Here is a 15,217-nt window from a genome sequence, read left to right as displayed (position 1 = left end):
AAACCATTCTCAGAGGTCACCTCGGGCTGCTTTTGGGAAGAGCCATGGCCAGATTATTTAAGCTCACCTTCAGGTCCCTCATGCCCTGTCTACTGCATTATCATGTCCTCTAATTACAGAAGGACCTTTCTGTCACTGAATCCAGTAGGCATTTTCAGTCCTCCTTTATGTAACCAGGTTAACCACTCACATTCCCTTCTTCCTGAGGCATTCTCTATCTTTCATAGAGAATACTTTCTGGGTTTTGTTATTTCTTCAATTATTCCTTCTAAATCTCTTTGTGGGATCCCCCCTCCCATTCACTTGCTCACTCATTCATTTATTCTGCAAATATTTGTAGAGCAACTATTATGTGCCAGGCACTGACTTAAGTGCCAGGAATATGATGGTGAATAAAACAAACCAGCTTTCCACTCAATTTCGAGCTCTAGCTGGTAGAGAAACATACGCGCTCCAGTTCTTCACTACCATCAACGTTGTTTGCTTCCTCTGGGCACATCTGTGCCACTCACCGCCACACAGTCCACCGTCATAAGCCATCATCATGGTGAAGCTCCCAAAGGCTGATTAAAATCAAGGTGACCCCCAAAAAATGGCTCCTCCTCCAAAGGAAGTAGAAGATAGTGAAGATGAAGAAGATGAAAACAGAAAAAAAGGCAAGAAGGCTACCACAACTCCAGGAAAGTAAGTGATGGTTTTCCAAACAAAAAAGATTGTAATTGCCACAGCAGTAAAAAAAAAAAAGCAGTTGTCACCCCTGGCAAAAAGGCAGCAGTTACACCAGCCAAAGCATTAGCCACACCTGGCAAGAAGAAAGGTACAGCAGGCAAAGCATTTGTAGCAACCCCTGGTAAGAAGGGAGCAGCCACCCCAGTCAAGGGAGCAAAGAATGACAAGAATGCCAAGAAGGAATACAGTGATGAGGAAGATGATGATGACAGTGAAGAGGAGGAGGAGGAGGATGAAGATGATAATGACAAAGAAGATGACTCTGAAGAAGAACCTATGGAGATTGCACCAGCCAAAGGCAAGAAATCTCCTATAAAAGTTGTTCCCGTGAAGGCCAAAAGCACAGCTGAGGATGAAGACAAAGAGGACGGTGAGGAAAGGAGGACGATAAAGATAATGAGGAGGAGATGAAAAGGAGGAGGAAGAGCCTGTCAAAGAAGCACCTGGGAAACAAAAGAAGGAAATGGCAAAACAGAAAGCAGAAGCCACAGAACCAACTACGGCTTTCAATCTCTTTGTTGGAAACCTGAACTTCCGCAAATCTGCTCCTGAATTAAAAACAAGTATCAGTGATGTTTTTGCTAAAAATGATCTTGCGCCCTAGGTGGTTTGGCTCAGTGGATAGAGTGTCAGCCTGGGGACTGAAGGGTCTTGGGTTTGATTCTAGTCAAGGGCATATGCCCGGGTTGCAGGCTCAATCCCCAGTGGGGGGAGTATGGCAGGCAGCCAATCAATGGTTCTCTCTCATTACTGATGACTGATGTTTCTATCTCTCTCTTCCTCTCTGAAATTATATGTATATATATATATGTGTATATATATACACACATATATATATATATATATATATATATATATATACACTAGAGGCCCGGTGCACAAAAATTTGTGCACTTGGGAGGGGGCGGGGGAGAGGGCGTCCCTCAGCCTGGCCTGTGCCCTCTCGCAGTCTGGGACCCCTCAGGAGATAACGACCTGCTGGCTTAGGCCTGCTCCCGGGTGGCAGAGGGCAGGCCCAATCCCTAGGTGCAGCGCCTGGTCGGGCTCAGAGCAGGGCCGATTGGGGAGTTGGGGCGCCGCCCCCTGTCATGCACAGAGCAGGGCGGATGGGGAGGTTGCGATGCCACCCTCAGTCACGCTCAGGGTAGGGCCGATTGGGGGGTTGGGGCACTGCCCCGTCACACTCAAGGCAGGGTCGATGGGGAGGTTGTGGCGCCACCCCGTCATGCACAGAGCAGGGCCGATCAGGGGGTTGGGGCGCTGCCCCCTGTCACACACAGAGCAGGGACCATCAAGGGGGGTTGGGGCTCCATACCCTGTCACACACAGAGCAGGGCCCATCAGGGGTTTGGGGAGCTCCCCCCTGTCACGCACAGAGCAGGGCCAATAGGGAAGTTGGGGCACCACCCCCTGTCACACACACAGCAGGGTCTGTGGGGGGGGGGGGGGAGTTGGGGCGCCACACCCTGTCACACACAGAGCAGGGCCGATTAGGAGGTATGGCTCTACCCCGTCTCACATAGAGCAGGGCCCGTGGGGGGGGGGGGGGGGGGTTGGGGCGCCGCCCTCTATCACACACAGAGCTGCAGAGCGATCAGGGGGTTTGGGCGCTGCCCCCTGTCATGCTGATCCCAGTGCTGGGAGGCCTCGAGGCTCTGCTGATCCCGCCCGGCAGGGTCACAGATCCGGGTCCCAGACCACAGACAGCCTTGCCTGCTGCCGCCTGCCTTCAGTATGCAAATTAGCCGCCATCTTGTTGCTTCAGGGTGGGGGTCCCCACTGGGGTGCCTGGCCAGCCTGGATGAGGGGATGATGGCTGTTTGCAGCTGGTCACACCCCCTTCAGGGTGGGGGTCCCCACTGGGGTGCCTGGCCAGTCTGGGTGAGGGGCTGAGGGCTGTTTTCAGGCTGGCGGGCGACTGGAGCTCCAAACCTCTCCTTTTTTTCTTTTTTTTTTATTCTGGCATTTATTTACCTTCTATGGCTGTCACTGGAGCTGAGAGCCGGCTTTCTCTCTGAGGCTCGGCTGAAAGCAGGTTTCTGGCCTTTGTTTTCTGTATTCGAAACAATGTTGCGACTCCAGCTCTGAGATCCCGGCTGACTGACAGGAGGTTTCTGGAGTTTTGTTTATCTTCTATAAATGTTACTATGTTTCCAACTGAAGCTCAGAGGCCGGTGGGGAACATTGGAGTTCTCTGTCACTGAAGGAAGCAAGCCTCCCTGTTCGCATTAGCTGCCTGGCTGCCGGCCGCCATCTTGGCTGACAGTTACTTTGTATATACTCACTGATTAGCCAATGAAAAGGGTAGCGGTCGTACGCTAATTACCATGTTTCTCTTTTATTAGTGTAGATATATATGTGTGTGTATATATATATATATTTTTTTTTAAATGATCTTGCTATTATGGATGTCAGAATTAGTGTGTCTAGGAAGTTTGGCTATGCAGATTTTAAATCTGCTGAAGCAGCTGGAACTGCTGGAAAAAGCCGGCCTGGCTCAGTGGTTGAGCGTCAACCTATGAACCAGGAGGTCACAGTTCAATTCTGGTCAGGGCACATGCCTGGGTTGCAGGCTTGGTCCCCCGTGTGGGGCCTGCAGGAGGCAGGCAATCAATGATTCTCTCTCATCACTGATGTTTCTATCTCTCCCTATCCCTTCCTCTCTCTGAAATCAATATAAATATATTTTACAAATAACAATCCTATCTAATAAAAGACAAAAAGGGTAACTAACCGTACCTCCGCTATGCTTCCCATTGGCTAATCAGGGTGATATGCAAATTAACTGCCAACAAAGATGGCGGCCGGCAGCCACGCAGCTGAAGAGAACATGAGGCTTGCTTGCTCCAGTGATGGAGGAGGCCAAGGTTCCCCGCCTGCCGCAGCCGGGCTCTGAGCCTGAAAGCAACAATGTTTCAATTATAGAAGCTAAACAAACCCCAGATACCTGCTTTCAGCTGGCCGCGGCCTCAGAGCTGGGAGCACCAGTGACGGCAACAATGTTTCAATTATAGAAGGTAAATAAATCCCAGAATAAAAAAAAAGAAAAAAAGGAGAGGCTGGGAGCTTCAGTCGCTGGCCAGCCTGAAAACGGCCCGCAGCCCCTCACCCAGACTGGCCAGGCACCCCAGTGGAGACCCCCACCCTGAAGGGGGTGTGACCAGCTGCAAACAGCCATCATCCCCTCATCCAGGCTGGCCAGGCACCCCAGTGGGGACCCCCACCCTGATCCAGGACACCCTTCAAGGCAAACCAGCCGGTCCCCACCCGTGCACCAGGCCTCTATCCTATATAGTAAAAGGGTAATATGAAAACTGACCCTAACAGCAGAAAGACTGGGAATGACTGGTCACTATGACACACACTGACCACCAGGAACAGACACTCAATGCAGGAGCTGCCCTCTGGTGGTCAGTGCGCTCCCACATGGGAGAGCTCTGCTCAGCCACAAGCCAGGCTGATGGCTGCCAATACAGTGGTGGTGGTGGGAGCCTCTCCTGCCTCCTCAGCAGTGCTAAGGATGTCTGACTGCAGCTTAGGCCTGCTCCCCGCTGGCAAGTGGACATCCCCCGAGGGCTCCCGGGCTGCCAGAGGGATGTCTGATTGCCATCTTAGGCCCAATCCCCCGGGGAGCAGGCCTAAGCCAGCAGGTGGTCATCCCGCGAGGGGTCCCAGACTGCGAGAGGGCACAGGTCGGGCTGAGGGATCCCCCTGCCCCGAGTGCACAAATTTTTGTGCACCGGGCCTCTAGTAAAAAAATAAAAGTCTTTGGCAATAAAATTGAAGTAGGAAAAACAAAGGGAAAAAACAGTAGAAAAGATAGAGATGCAAGAACAATTTGCCTTATAAAGTTACTCAGGACGAATTAAAAGAAGTGTTTGAAGATGCTATGGAGATCATATTAGTCAGCAAGGATGGAAAGACTAAAGGGATTACTTATATTGAATTTAAGACAGAAGCTAATGCAGAGAAAACTTTGGAAGAAAAGCAGAGAACATTAATGGATGGGCGATCCACTTCCCTGTGCTATATGGGAGAGAAAGGTCAAAATCAAGACCATAGAGGTGGAAAGAATAGCACTTGGAGTGGTGAATCAAAAACACTGGTTTTAAGCAACCTTTCCTACAGTGCAAAAGAAGAAACTCTTCAGGAAGTATTTGAGAAGGCAGCTTTTATCAAAGTGCCCCAGAACCAAACTGGCAAATCTAAAGGGTTTACATTTATAGAATTTGCTTCATTTGAAGATGCTAAAGAAGCTTTAAATTCCTGTAATAAAATAGAAATAGAGGGCAGAGCAATCAGGCTGGAATGGCAAGGACCCAGGGGATCGCCTAATGCAAAAAGCCATCCATCCAAAACTCTATTTGTCAAAGGTCTGTCTGAGGAGACTACAGAGGAGACATTGAAGAAGTCATCTGATGGCTCTGCCCAGGCAAGCATAGACACCAACCGGGAGACAGCCTCTTCCAAAGGGCTTGGCTTTGTAGACTTCAACAGTGAGGAAGACACCAAAGCCACCAAGGAGGCCATGGAAGGCAGTGAAATTGATTGAAACAAAGTTAGTTTGGACTCGGCCAAGCCCAAGGGTGAAGGTGGCTTTGGGGATCACAGCAGAGGCAGAGGTGGTGGCAGAAGAGGTCAAGGTGGATTTGGTGGCAGAAGCTGGGGAGGTTTTGGAGGTCGAGCAGGATTCCTAGGAGGCAGAGGAGGAGGAGGTGATCACAAGTCACAAGGAAAGAAGACGAAGTTTGAATAGTTTCTTCTATCCCTCTCTTTCCCTCTTCCATTTGAAAGAAGGACTCTGGTGTTTTTACTGTTACCTGATCAATGACAGAGCCTTCTAAGAATATTCCAATACAGTATACAGTCCTGTGGTCTACTTGGAAATCCATTTAGATAACATTTCAAAGGAGATACCCTGTTGGTTTTGAGTGGATATTCATTCGTATAAACATTTTAAAGAGATGAGTGATAGAGCTAATCCTTATCTGTCAGTGTTGAATTTATGTTGTTTCTTCTCATGTACAAAACCATTTTTTCCTGACAAATAGTGTGTGTGTGTGTGTGTGTGTGTGTGTGTGTGTGTGTTGGGGGTATAATGAAAAATAGAATGTCTTATCATGATTTTGCTTCAGCAGCTTTGGGAAAAATTGAAAGTCCTAAACTCTGAAAACAAATAAAATAAAATAAAACAAACCAGGTCTTCCTAATCTTTCTCTAAAAGCAAATTCAAATGCCCTCAGTGGCAAATGAAGACTGTGTCAGTGGTTGGATCACAGGAGAGTGCATGCCCTACATAAAGCATTCAAATTCAACCTATAAAACAACTTTTCAACCAAGAAAAGCAAAAAGTCTGAGTTGAGATTCTGCCCTACCTGTCTTCCTATTCCTCACATTCTCCAGAATGACCTCACCCATTCTCATGGCTCCAATATTCAGCTCTACTTTGGTCACTCCAAAAGCTCTACTTGTATCCAGATTTCTTTTCTGAACTCTAAATGCATATTCCAACTGCTTAGAGGACATTTCTATTTAGATATCCCAATGGCACTTCAAACTTAACGTGGCCAAACTAAACTCATGACCTTCTCTGTCCATATACCTGCACCATTCAGTGTCTCCTATATTAGTGAATGCCCCCACCATGTACCCCATCATCCAAGGCAGATACCTAGAACCCTAGTCTTCTCTTGCCTCACATACCAGTTTAAGCAACGCTGTCCTACCAATCTTACTTCTAGAATCTGCCCACTTGACACTACGCCTAAAGACACCACAATAATCTCTTTTCCTACAAGTACAAGAGCCTTTTAATTTGGTCTGTCTTCAGTATAGCCATTATGATCCATTCTCTAAAATACAGTGAGAAAAATCTTTCCAGAATGCAAATCTGATCAAATCATTCTGCTGTTTATACCTTCAATGAATTTCTCTGCCCTTAAGAAAAAGCAGATAGATACTCCCTTATCTGGCCTTGTTTACCTCTGCTGCTCAAACTCTTGCCATACCCCTACTCCCACTTAGTGTTTCTGCTCAGCTCAATTTCTCTCTAGGTATCTGAAACTTGCTGTTCTCTCTGCCATACTTTTGCAAGCTTTATCTCCCTGTCTGATTCCTCCTTCTTCTTCCTCTTCCTCTTCCTCTTCCTCTTCCTCTTCTTCTTCTTCTTCTTCTTCTTTTAACCCTCACTTGAGGATGTTTTTTTCATTGACTTATTTTTTTAGAGAGAATGGACGGGAGAGAGAGGATGGGAAGAGAGAGAAACATTGACGGGAGAGAGACACATTGATTGGTTACCTCCTGCTTGCTCCCCGACTCGGGCCGGGGACCAAACCAGCAACTGAGATACATGCCCTAGGCTGGGAATCAAACCAGTGACCCTTTGGTCTGTGGGCCAACACTCTAACCACTGAGCAAACCAGCCAAGGCCCTATTCATTCTTTAGATCATAATTTTTTAAAAATATATATGTTATTGATTTTTGACAGAGAGGAAGGGAGAAGGACAGAGAGTTAGAAACATCAATGAGAGAGAAATATCGATGAGCTGCCTCCCGCATACCCCCCACTGGGGATGTGCCCGCAACCAAGGTACATGCCCTTGACCGGAATCAAACCTGGGACCCTTCAGTCCACAGGCCGACACTCTATCCACTGAGCCAAACCAGTCACAGCTAGATCATAATTTAGAAGTCATTTCCTTCAGGAAGGCTTCCACAGAACCTAGTACTGCCCTATCATAACACTTCTATAATTGTTTGTTTACTGCCTTCTTAAATAGTAATCTCTACACCTGGAACATAGCAGGTATACATTAATTTTCTGTTGAATAAATGAATGAATATTGAACGAAATGACCATAAATAGGCCTACTTGAGCTTTAGAATTAAACCAATCCTAGTGCTTCTTACCCCTCTCCCTCCTTTTTTTTAAATTTAGAAAGATATCTCTTCAGAAGGATTCTCTGACCCCAAGGTAGGGCTCTTGAATACTGACCCACTTTTTATTTTTTTTATAAGAGTGGGGAAGACACTCAGAACCACTGTCTGTAAAGCGTGGCAAAGAAAATAGCAACAAAGAGAGCCAAGCTGCAGCAGATCTGGTCCACCCTGAGCTACATACCCTGTAGGAGTGGAACAACTCTATGGCGCGAAGCACATCAAACTTCCGAGCCATGAGGAACTTTACAGCCACATTCCAAGAAAGAGGGGAAACGTTGTACTGAACTGTCCACTTGTTAATCTCTTCAAGAAACTGCTTGGTGGCCTGTTTAACAAAGAAGATAAAGAATAATGAGTAAGTAGAGAACATATTTACTGAAACAAAAAACAAACAAGAAAAAACCCAATCAATCTTTCCCCCAAGCAGGTCTGAAACCAAAGTTTACTACAGGGAGCTAGTGAAGACAAAAGTTTGAAACCAGAAATAGTGAAAATTCATTAGTACAATTCAATGAGGCCAGAGAAGGAGACAAGGATCCCAAATGAGATGCAAACTATTGGTCCCAAAACAAAAAAACAACAGTTTGTTTTTCGTTGTTTTTTTAAGGTTAAAAAAATTCGATGGGCCCTAGCTGGTTTGGCTCAGTGGACAGAGCGTCGGCCTGTGAACTAAAGGGTCCCAGGTTCAATTCCAGTCAAGGGCACATGCCTGGGTTGCTGGCTTAATCCCCAGTAGGAGGCGTTCAGGAGGCAGCCAATGATTCTCTCTCATCATTGATGTTTCCATCTCTCTTTCCCCTCTCTCTTTCTCTCTGAAATAAATACAAATATGTTTTTTAAAAAAAGTTAGATGGGCCTTCTGAAGGGTTACTGCACAATGTGCAGTACAATACATTGGAATTAGCAGTACTATCTGAGAGCAACAAAACTGTTAGGAAGAACTTAACAAATCAAAAGGACAACTGTTCTTTGCAGCTGACTGACCCCACAAGACGTCTTCATGCTTCACATGGCAGCCCAAAACCAGACACTAGTGCCCAAAGAGTCATTAACAGCCGTTCTGGATAGTGGTTTGGGGAGGGGCAGTGGTGGAGAGCCTAATATTGGGGGAAGAATAAAACTTTTTCATTTTCACTGTATGATAACAAGCTGGCAAGATGCCTGTTTGTTCCAATCTCTTCATTAAACCATGTCCTTTTATCCTCTTTCACCCTGTTTCTCCTTACATTTTTTAAAAAAATATATATTTTATTGATTTTAGAGAGAAAGGGAGAGGGAGAGAGAGATAGAAACATCAATGATGAAAGAGAATCATTGATTGGCTGCCTCCTACATGCCCCCTACTGGGAATCGAGCCTACAACCCAGGCATGTGCCCTTGGCAGGAATCAAACCTGGGACCCTTCAGTTCGCAGGCTGACGCTCTATCCATTGAGCCAAACCAGCTAGGGTTCTCCTTACATTTTTAACCAGTTTCCACTCTAGCGGCGCTAACTTTCTGTTTCTTTATTAAGAACAGGATTTACATGGGGATTTTTTCACAAATATTCTAAATTCCTAAACCTTTTCTACATAGCTATTCAGTCCCTTCCATCCAAAAACTTTTCTCACATATTTGTCTAAAAGGTGATCAACCTGATGAGAATTTTGAAATTTAGTTGATCAACCAATCAACCCACAGTTAAAATGTATTTATTTAGCTACTAGAGGCCCGGTGGGGGTCCCTCGGCCTAGCCTGTGGACATTCCTCGAGGGGTCCCAGATTGCGAGAGGGTGCAGGCCAGGCAGAGGGACCCCACCGGTGCACAATAGGGGCTGGGGACGGATTGCAGGAGGGCTCCAGGATGTATCTAGCCCTCTAACCCAGTCCTGATCATCTCGCCCAGTTCTGATTGGCTGGACCACAGCAGCAAGCTAAACTACCCCTTGGAGCATCTTCCCCCTGGTGGTTAGTGCATGTCATAGCGACTGGTCGAAAGAACAGTTGGACACTTAGTATATTAGGTTTTTATTACATAGGATTATGTTATTTATTAATTACTTGCTAATAGTTATGCTAGGAAGTACAAGGAATAAAAAAAAAATGAGGTGTGCTTCAAAAGGTGTAAGACCAACATACTATGTGATCTTGGACAAGATAGTTCTCTTTACCTCTAAATTTTCTGTTGAAAACACAAGGGGAGAAAAGGTAACAACAATGACCTATTTTGAGAGTCTTGGCAATAAGTATTAGCAAGCAAATACAATCCAAATTGCTACATATGTGTTTAAACAAGTAGCAAACTAGAGTCCCAGGAGAGTTAGCAATCCCTCACTACAGAGCACCTGATTTATTCATCCCCCAATTTCTAGGAAAGAAAAAAGGCACTTTATAAACCAGAGTGAAATTTAAGAGGACTGAGGCTGCATCTGAGCTTTAGAATCTTCCAAGTGAGGCAACATAACTTACAATACTGAAAAATGAGAGAAGCAAAACGAATCAGGCAAAGTGCATAAAATGAGCCAAGAAATAAAGGCCATGAAGAAAAGCTTTCACATGATCACTTTGGCCCAGAACCAGTTCAAGTTAGACCAGAGAAATGAGTCCCAGAGAAGAAAATAGGACAAACTTAGAATCATCCCCAGAAAATAGTTTGAGTAGCCTTGGTGGGGTGAGTGGCCAGCATCAGAATAAGGAAACACTGAATGGAAAAAGAAGAGAAGTAGGCACAGAAATATCCCAGAAACAAAACTTCAGCCAGCTCTGAAGTTCCCCAGATTTTGTAAAGGGTGTGTGTTTTTAAATTAACCTATCATCTTTCAACTCCTGAGTATTTCTGAAGCTGCTTGTAAAATAAGACACCAGAATATTGGTAGAATATTATTTTCCTCTTTTTCTTTTTTTTAAAATACGTTTATTGATTTTTTTTACAGAGAGGAAGGGAGAGGGATAGAGAGTAAGAAGCATCGATCAGCCGCCTCCTGCACACCCCCCATCAGGGATGTGCCCGCAACCAAGGTACATGCCCTTGACCAGAATCGAACCTGGGACCCTTGAGTCTGCAGGCCGACGCTCTATCCACCGAGCCAAACCGGTTAGGGCATTTTCCTCTTTTTCTAACAAAAACAATAGACAAATCAATATGCAGGCAGGAGGTAAATAAATACATAGTTAAATGACCAGGAGGTGATATGAACTCATCACATAGCCAACTGTTATGACAATTATTAATTTTTCACAAATAAGCCATGCTCCAATAAGAGACATACAGGTTTCAAACACTTTCTTCGACGTACATATTGGCTTCCTTCTATTAAACTCAGTTCTTTCAAGGTTCTTAATGTCCTATAGATCCCAAGAGCTTTTGCCTTGAACTGACCTCTGTTCCCTGCTGGTTAGAATGTTATTCTTGGCTTTAAACAAGGGAACAATTCCTCCTGATTTGGCCTGACTAGGTCTTGCATGAAGAGAATCCAGTGTACAGTAAACATCGACGTTATATTTACAGATACAAATACACACACACACACCCTGCCTGCTATCCTCAGGCAGAAGTCAGAAAAGATGGTCTCATCTTCAACAGCCTTTTTCTAGACAATTATTCAGATCTCTCCTGTTTACACCTGGATTTGGTACAACCAGTGAGTATAGACCAAGTTGTGGTCCTGTAGATTACCAGAAAAGAAGTCCCAGATATTTGAGTGAGCAAAAAACTCTTCAGAAGGGATAATTGAAATTCCTGAAATCAATAATATTCAGTGTATTTCCTGGTGAAAGAAAGAATGAGCCAAAATATGTATTTATTTAGCTACTAGAGGCCCGGTGGGGGTCCCTCGGAAAAGGTTTAGGCCCAGCTAGATCTTATCTTCCCCCTAGGAAAAGGTTTAAGAATTTAGAATATTTAGCTTACAAAATACTTCAACTCAACGTCAATGGTTTGAATCGATCTAGGGTTCTGAGTAACCATAGTGGTTAATACCTGGCAGCTAAGTAGTGGTCACAGTTCAATCAGCTTTGGTCTTCCTTTGGGAAAAGGTCTGAACTGATGTACAGAAAAACTAACATTACCACTTACAATCCTCCTCACCCAGTTTTTCAGGTACAGGTAAGATTTGTTTTAGCTTAGTCAAAAGCTTACTGTAATTATATACTCCTCCCACAATCATGTTTAAATAGATCAAACAAATTTCTTAACTATGGACATAAGGAAGAAGCTAATAGAGAACCTGCTCTAAAATGGCTGAGAAATCTGTCAATTGAATGGATTATACCCTGGACACTATCCACTGGTGTTGAATATGATGTAGGAGAAGTAAAACCAACAACATAATAGTCTTCATGTTATATCAAAGTCCCAAAAAGGTCAAGAAAATCATACTGGCACACTCAGTTCCACAATTAGTACCTTAAATCCTGTATTCCCAACTAATGTGAGAGGAGAGAGTGGAAGAGCCAGGCTTATAAGAATCGCGCCGAAACCAGTTTGGCTCAGTGGATAGAGCGTTGGCCTGCGGACTGAAGGGTCCCAGGTTCGATTCCGGTCAAGGGCATGTACCTGGGTTGCGGGCACATCCCCAGTGGGGAGTGTGCAGGAGGCAGCTGATCGATGTTTCTCTCTCATCGATGTTTCTAACTCTCTATCTCTCTCTCTTCCTCTCTGTTAAAAATCAACAAAATATATTAAAAAAAAAAAAAAAAAAAAAAAAGAATCCTGGGTATCAGCCACCTAACCACCAAGGAACAAGTGTAGTAGACTAACTGGTTTGGTGCTCAGCAAAAACCATCCTCTCACTGCTGTGTGATATTTGGGCTAGTCATGTAACTTCTCTGAACCTCAATTTCCTCATCTGAAAAGACAAGGCTTGAAGAGACAAAAGATAGCCCTAGCCAGTTTGTCTCAGTGGATAGAGCATCAGCCTGTGGACTGAAGGGTCCTGGGTTCGATTGCGACCAAGGGCACATGCAGGCTCAATCCTCATTGATGTTTCTATGTCTCCCCCTCTCCCTTCTTCTCTCAGATCAATAATATATATATATATATATAGAGAGAGAGAGAGAGAGAGAGAGCAGATAGAAAAGCATCCCCACAGTACCTAGCATGTGGAGGTAGTCCCTGAATGATTTTTTTTTCTTTACTTCATTCTTTCACACTGGAACTTCTTTCAACAGAGATAGAGTTCCTCAGAATCAAGTGACCTCTGTTGCTACTCGTTAGCCTATAGCAATTCAATCTCTCCAATCCATTTTATCCAAAAGCATAGATTTAAATTAGAAACTTCCAATATGTGTTAAACTGCAAAATAAAGGTGTCTAAAGAAACAACACCTCCTCAGTCAGGGTTCTGGGGTAATATAGAATAAGCCAGCTCTAGAAGTATATATTCCCCTGCTCCCGTCTCTAAATCCTTTGTCCCTACTTTCAGACTACACTGGCAGCTCTGGGGATTAACACTGCCATCCTGAGCACAAGTGTTTTTTGTTGTTGTTTTTTAAAAAATATATTTTTATTTATTTCAGAGAGAGAGGGAAAGAGAGATAGAAACATCAGTGATGAGAGAGAATCATTGATCAGCTGCCTACTGCACACCCCACACTGGGGATCGAGCCCACAACCTGGACATATGCTTTGGCCAGGAATCGAACAGTGACCTCCTGGTTCATAGGTCAATGCTCAACCACTGAGCCACGCCGACTGGGCCACAAGTGTTTTTTAACAAATCAAACTGACTAGAGACTATATCTACACTAATAAAAGAGAAACATGGTAATTGGCGTACGACCGCTACCCTTTTCATGGGCTAATCAGTGAGTATATGCAAATTAACTGTCAGCCAAGATGGTGGCCGGCAGCCAGGCAGCTGGAAGCGAACATGAGGCTTGCTTGCTTCAGTGACTGCGGACTCCAACATTCCCCACCTGCCTTGCCGGCCTCTGAGCCGGCAGTTTGAAACTTTGTAACAAATATAGAAGCTAAACAAACGGCTGGGATCTCAGAGCTGGAGTTATACATTGTTTCGATTATAGAACGCTCAGCAGCGGAAGCCTCAGAGCTAGAGCCAGAGCTAAAGCTGGCCCAGAATAAAACAAAAAAAAGAGAAAAAAAAGGAGCGGTTGGGAGCTTCGGTCAACAACCACCAGCCTGAAAGCAGCCCTCAGCCCCTCACCCAGACTGGCCAGGCATCCCAGTGGGGACCCCCACCCTGAAGGGTGTGTGACCAGCTGCAAACAGCCATCATCCCCTCATCCAGGCTGGCCAGGCACCCCAGTGGGGACCCCCACCCTGATCCAGGACACCCTTCAGGGCAAACCAGTCAGCCCCTACCCATGCACCAGGCCTCTATCCTATATAGTAAAAGGGTAATATGCCTTCCAGCACCGGGATCAGCGGAGCCGCGAAGCCTCCCGGCACCCGGATCAGCGTGACAGGGGGCAGCGCCCAAAGCCCCTGATCACCCTGCGGCTCTGTGTGTGACAGGGGGCGGGGCCACAACCTCCCTATCCACCCTGCTCTGTTCGTGACAGGGGAAGGCGCCCCAACCCCCTGATCAGCCCTGCTCTGTGCCTGACAGGGAGGAGCTCCCCAATCCCTGATCGCCCTGCGGCTCTGTGTGTGACAGGGTGCGGCACACCAACCCCCTGATCGGCTCTGCTCTGTGTGTGACAGGGTGCGGTGCCCCAATCCCCCCCCCCCCCGCCCCCGCCACGTACCCTGCTCTGTGTGTGACAGGGTAGAGCCATAACCTCTCCATCGGCCCTGCCCTGAGTGTGACAGTGGTGGCGCCCCAAGCCCCTGATAGGCCCTGCTCTGTGGGTGATAGAGGGTGGCACCCCAACCCCCCTCCACGGGCCTGCTCTGTGTGTGACAGGGTAGAGCCATAACATCCCCATTGGCCCTGCCCTGAGTGTGACAGGGTGCAGCACCCCAACCCCCTGATCTGCCCTGCTCTGTGTGTGACAGGGGGTGGTGCTCCAGCTCCCCTATCGGCCCTACTCTGTGAGTGACAGGGGGGAGCTCCTCAACCCCCTGATCGGCCCTGCTCTGTGTGTGACAGGGGGGAGCTCCCCAACCCCCTTATTGACCCTGCTATGTGTGTGACAGGGTACGGAGCCCCAACCCCCCTGATGGGCCCTGCTCTGTGAGTGACAGGGGGCAGCGCCCCAACCCCCTGATTGGCCCTGCTCTGTGCGTGACAGGGGGTGGCACCGCAACCTCCCCATCGACCCTGCCTTGAGTGTGGCTCTACCCTGTCACACTCAAGGCAGAGCAGGGCTCAGAGCGTGACTGAGGGTGGCATCGCAACCTCCCGATCCGCCCTGCTCTGTGCATGACAGGGGGCTGGACCTAGGGATTGGCCCTGCCCTCTGCCACCCGGGAGCAGGCCTAAGCCAGCAGGTCGTTATCTCCCGAGGGGTCCCAGACTGCGAGAGGGCACAGGCCGGGCTGGGGGACCCACCCCTCCCCCCCCGATTGCACAAATTTTTGTGCCCCGGGCCTCTAGTTTCATTATAATAAACAACTCTGTACAGGACAAACCATGCAAAAAATGCAGTCACCCTGCACTGAATACCT

At 46.6% G+C, this 15,217-nt stretch overlaps 1 protein-coding gene and 1 pseudogene across 2 annotated transcripts in view; one reads left to right on the top strand and one right to left on the bottom strand.

Moving 5' to 3' along the window:
- Positions 1-15,217, bottom strand: part of PTPN9 (protein tyrosine phosphatase non-receptor type 9) — a 166,798-nt gene that overhangs the window by 101,629 nt on the left and 49,952 nt on the right. Inside the window, exon 2 of one of the 2 annotated variants that reach the window (XM_070429954.1) lies at positions 7,851-7,994. The exons of the other annotated variant lie outside the window; for it this stretch is intronic. Within the exon in view, the coding sequence (XP_070286055.1) occupies positions 7,851-7,994 (144 nt within the window). The remainder of the gene's footprint in view (positions 1-7,850; positions 7,995-15,217) is intronic. 2 annotated transcript variants of the gene reach the window in all.
- Positions 545-5,485, top strand: LOC139020298 (nucleolin-like; annotated as a pseudogene).

The sequence above is a fragment of the Myotis yumanensis genome, unplaced genomic scaffold, assembly GCF_028538775.1.
Source record: "Myotis yumanensis isolate MYYU_CA2020_CCGP unplaced genomic scaffold, mMyoYum1.0.hap1 SCAF_1, whole genome shotgun sequence".
Taxonomy (NCBI): domain Eukaryota; kingdom Metazoa; phylum Chordata; class Mammalia; order Chiroptera; family Vespertilionidae; genus Myotis; species Myotis yumanensis.
Note: the sequence above shows the minus strand (reverse complement) of the source record. Positions and strands in the feature narration are given on the sequence as shown.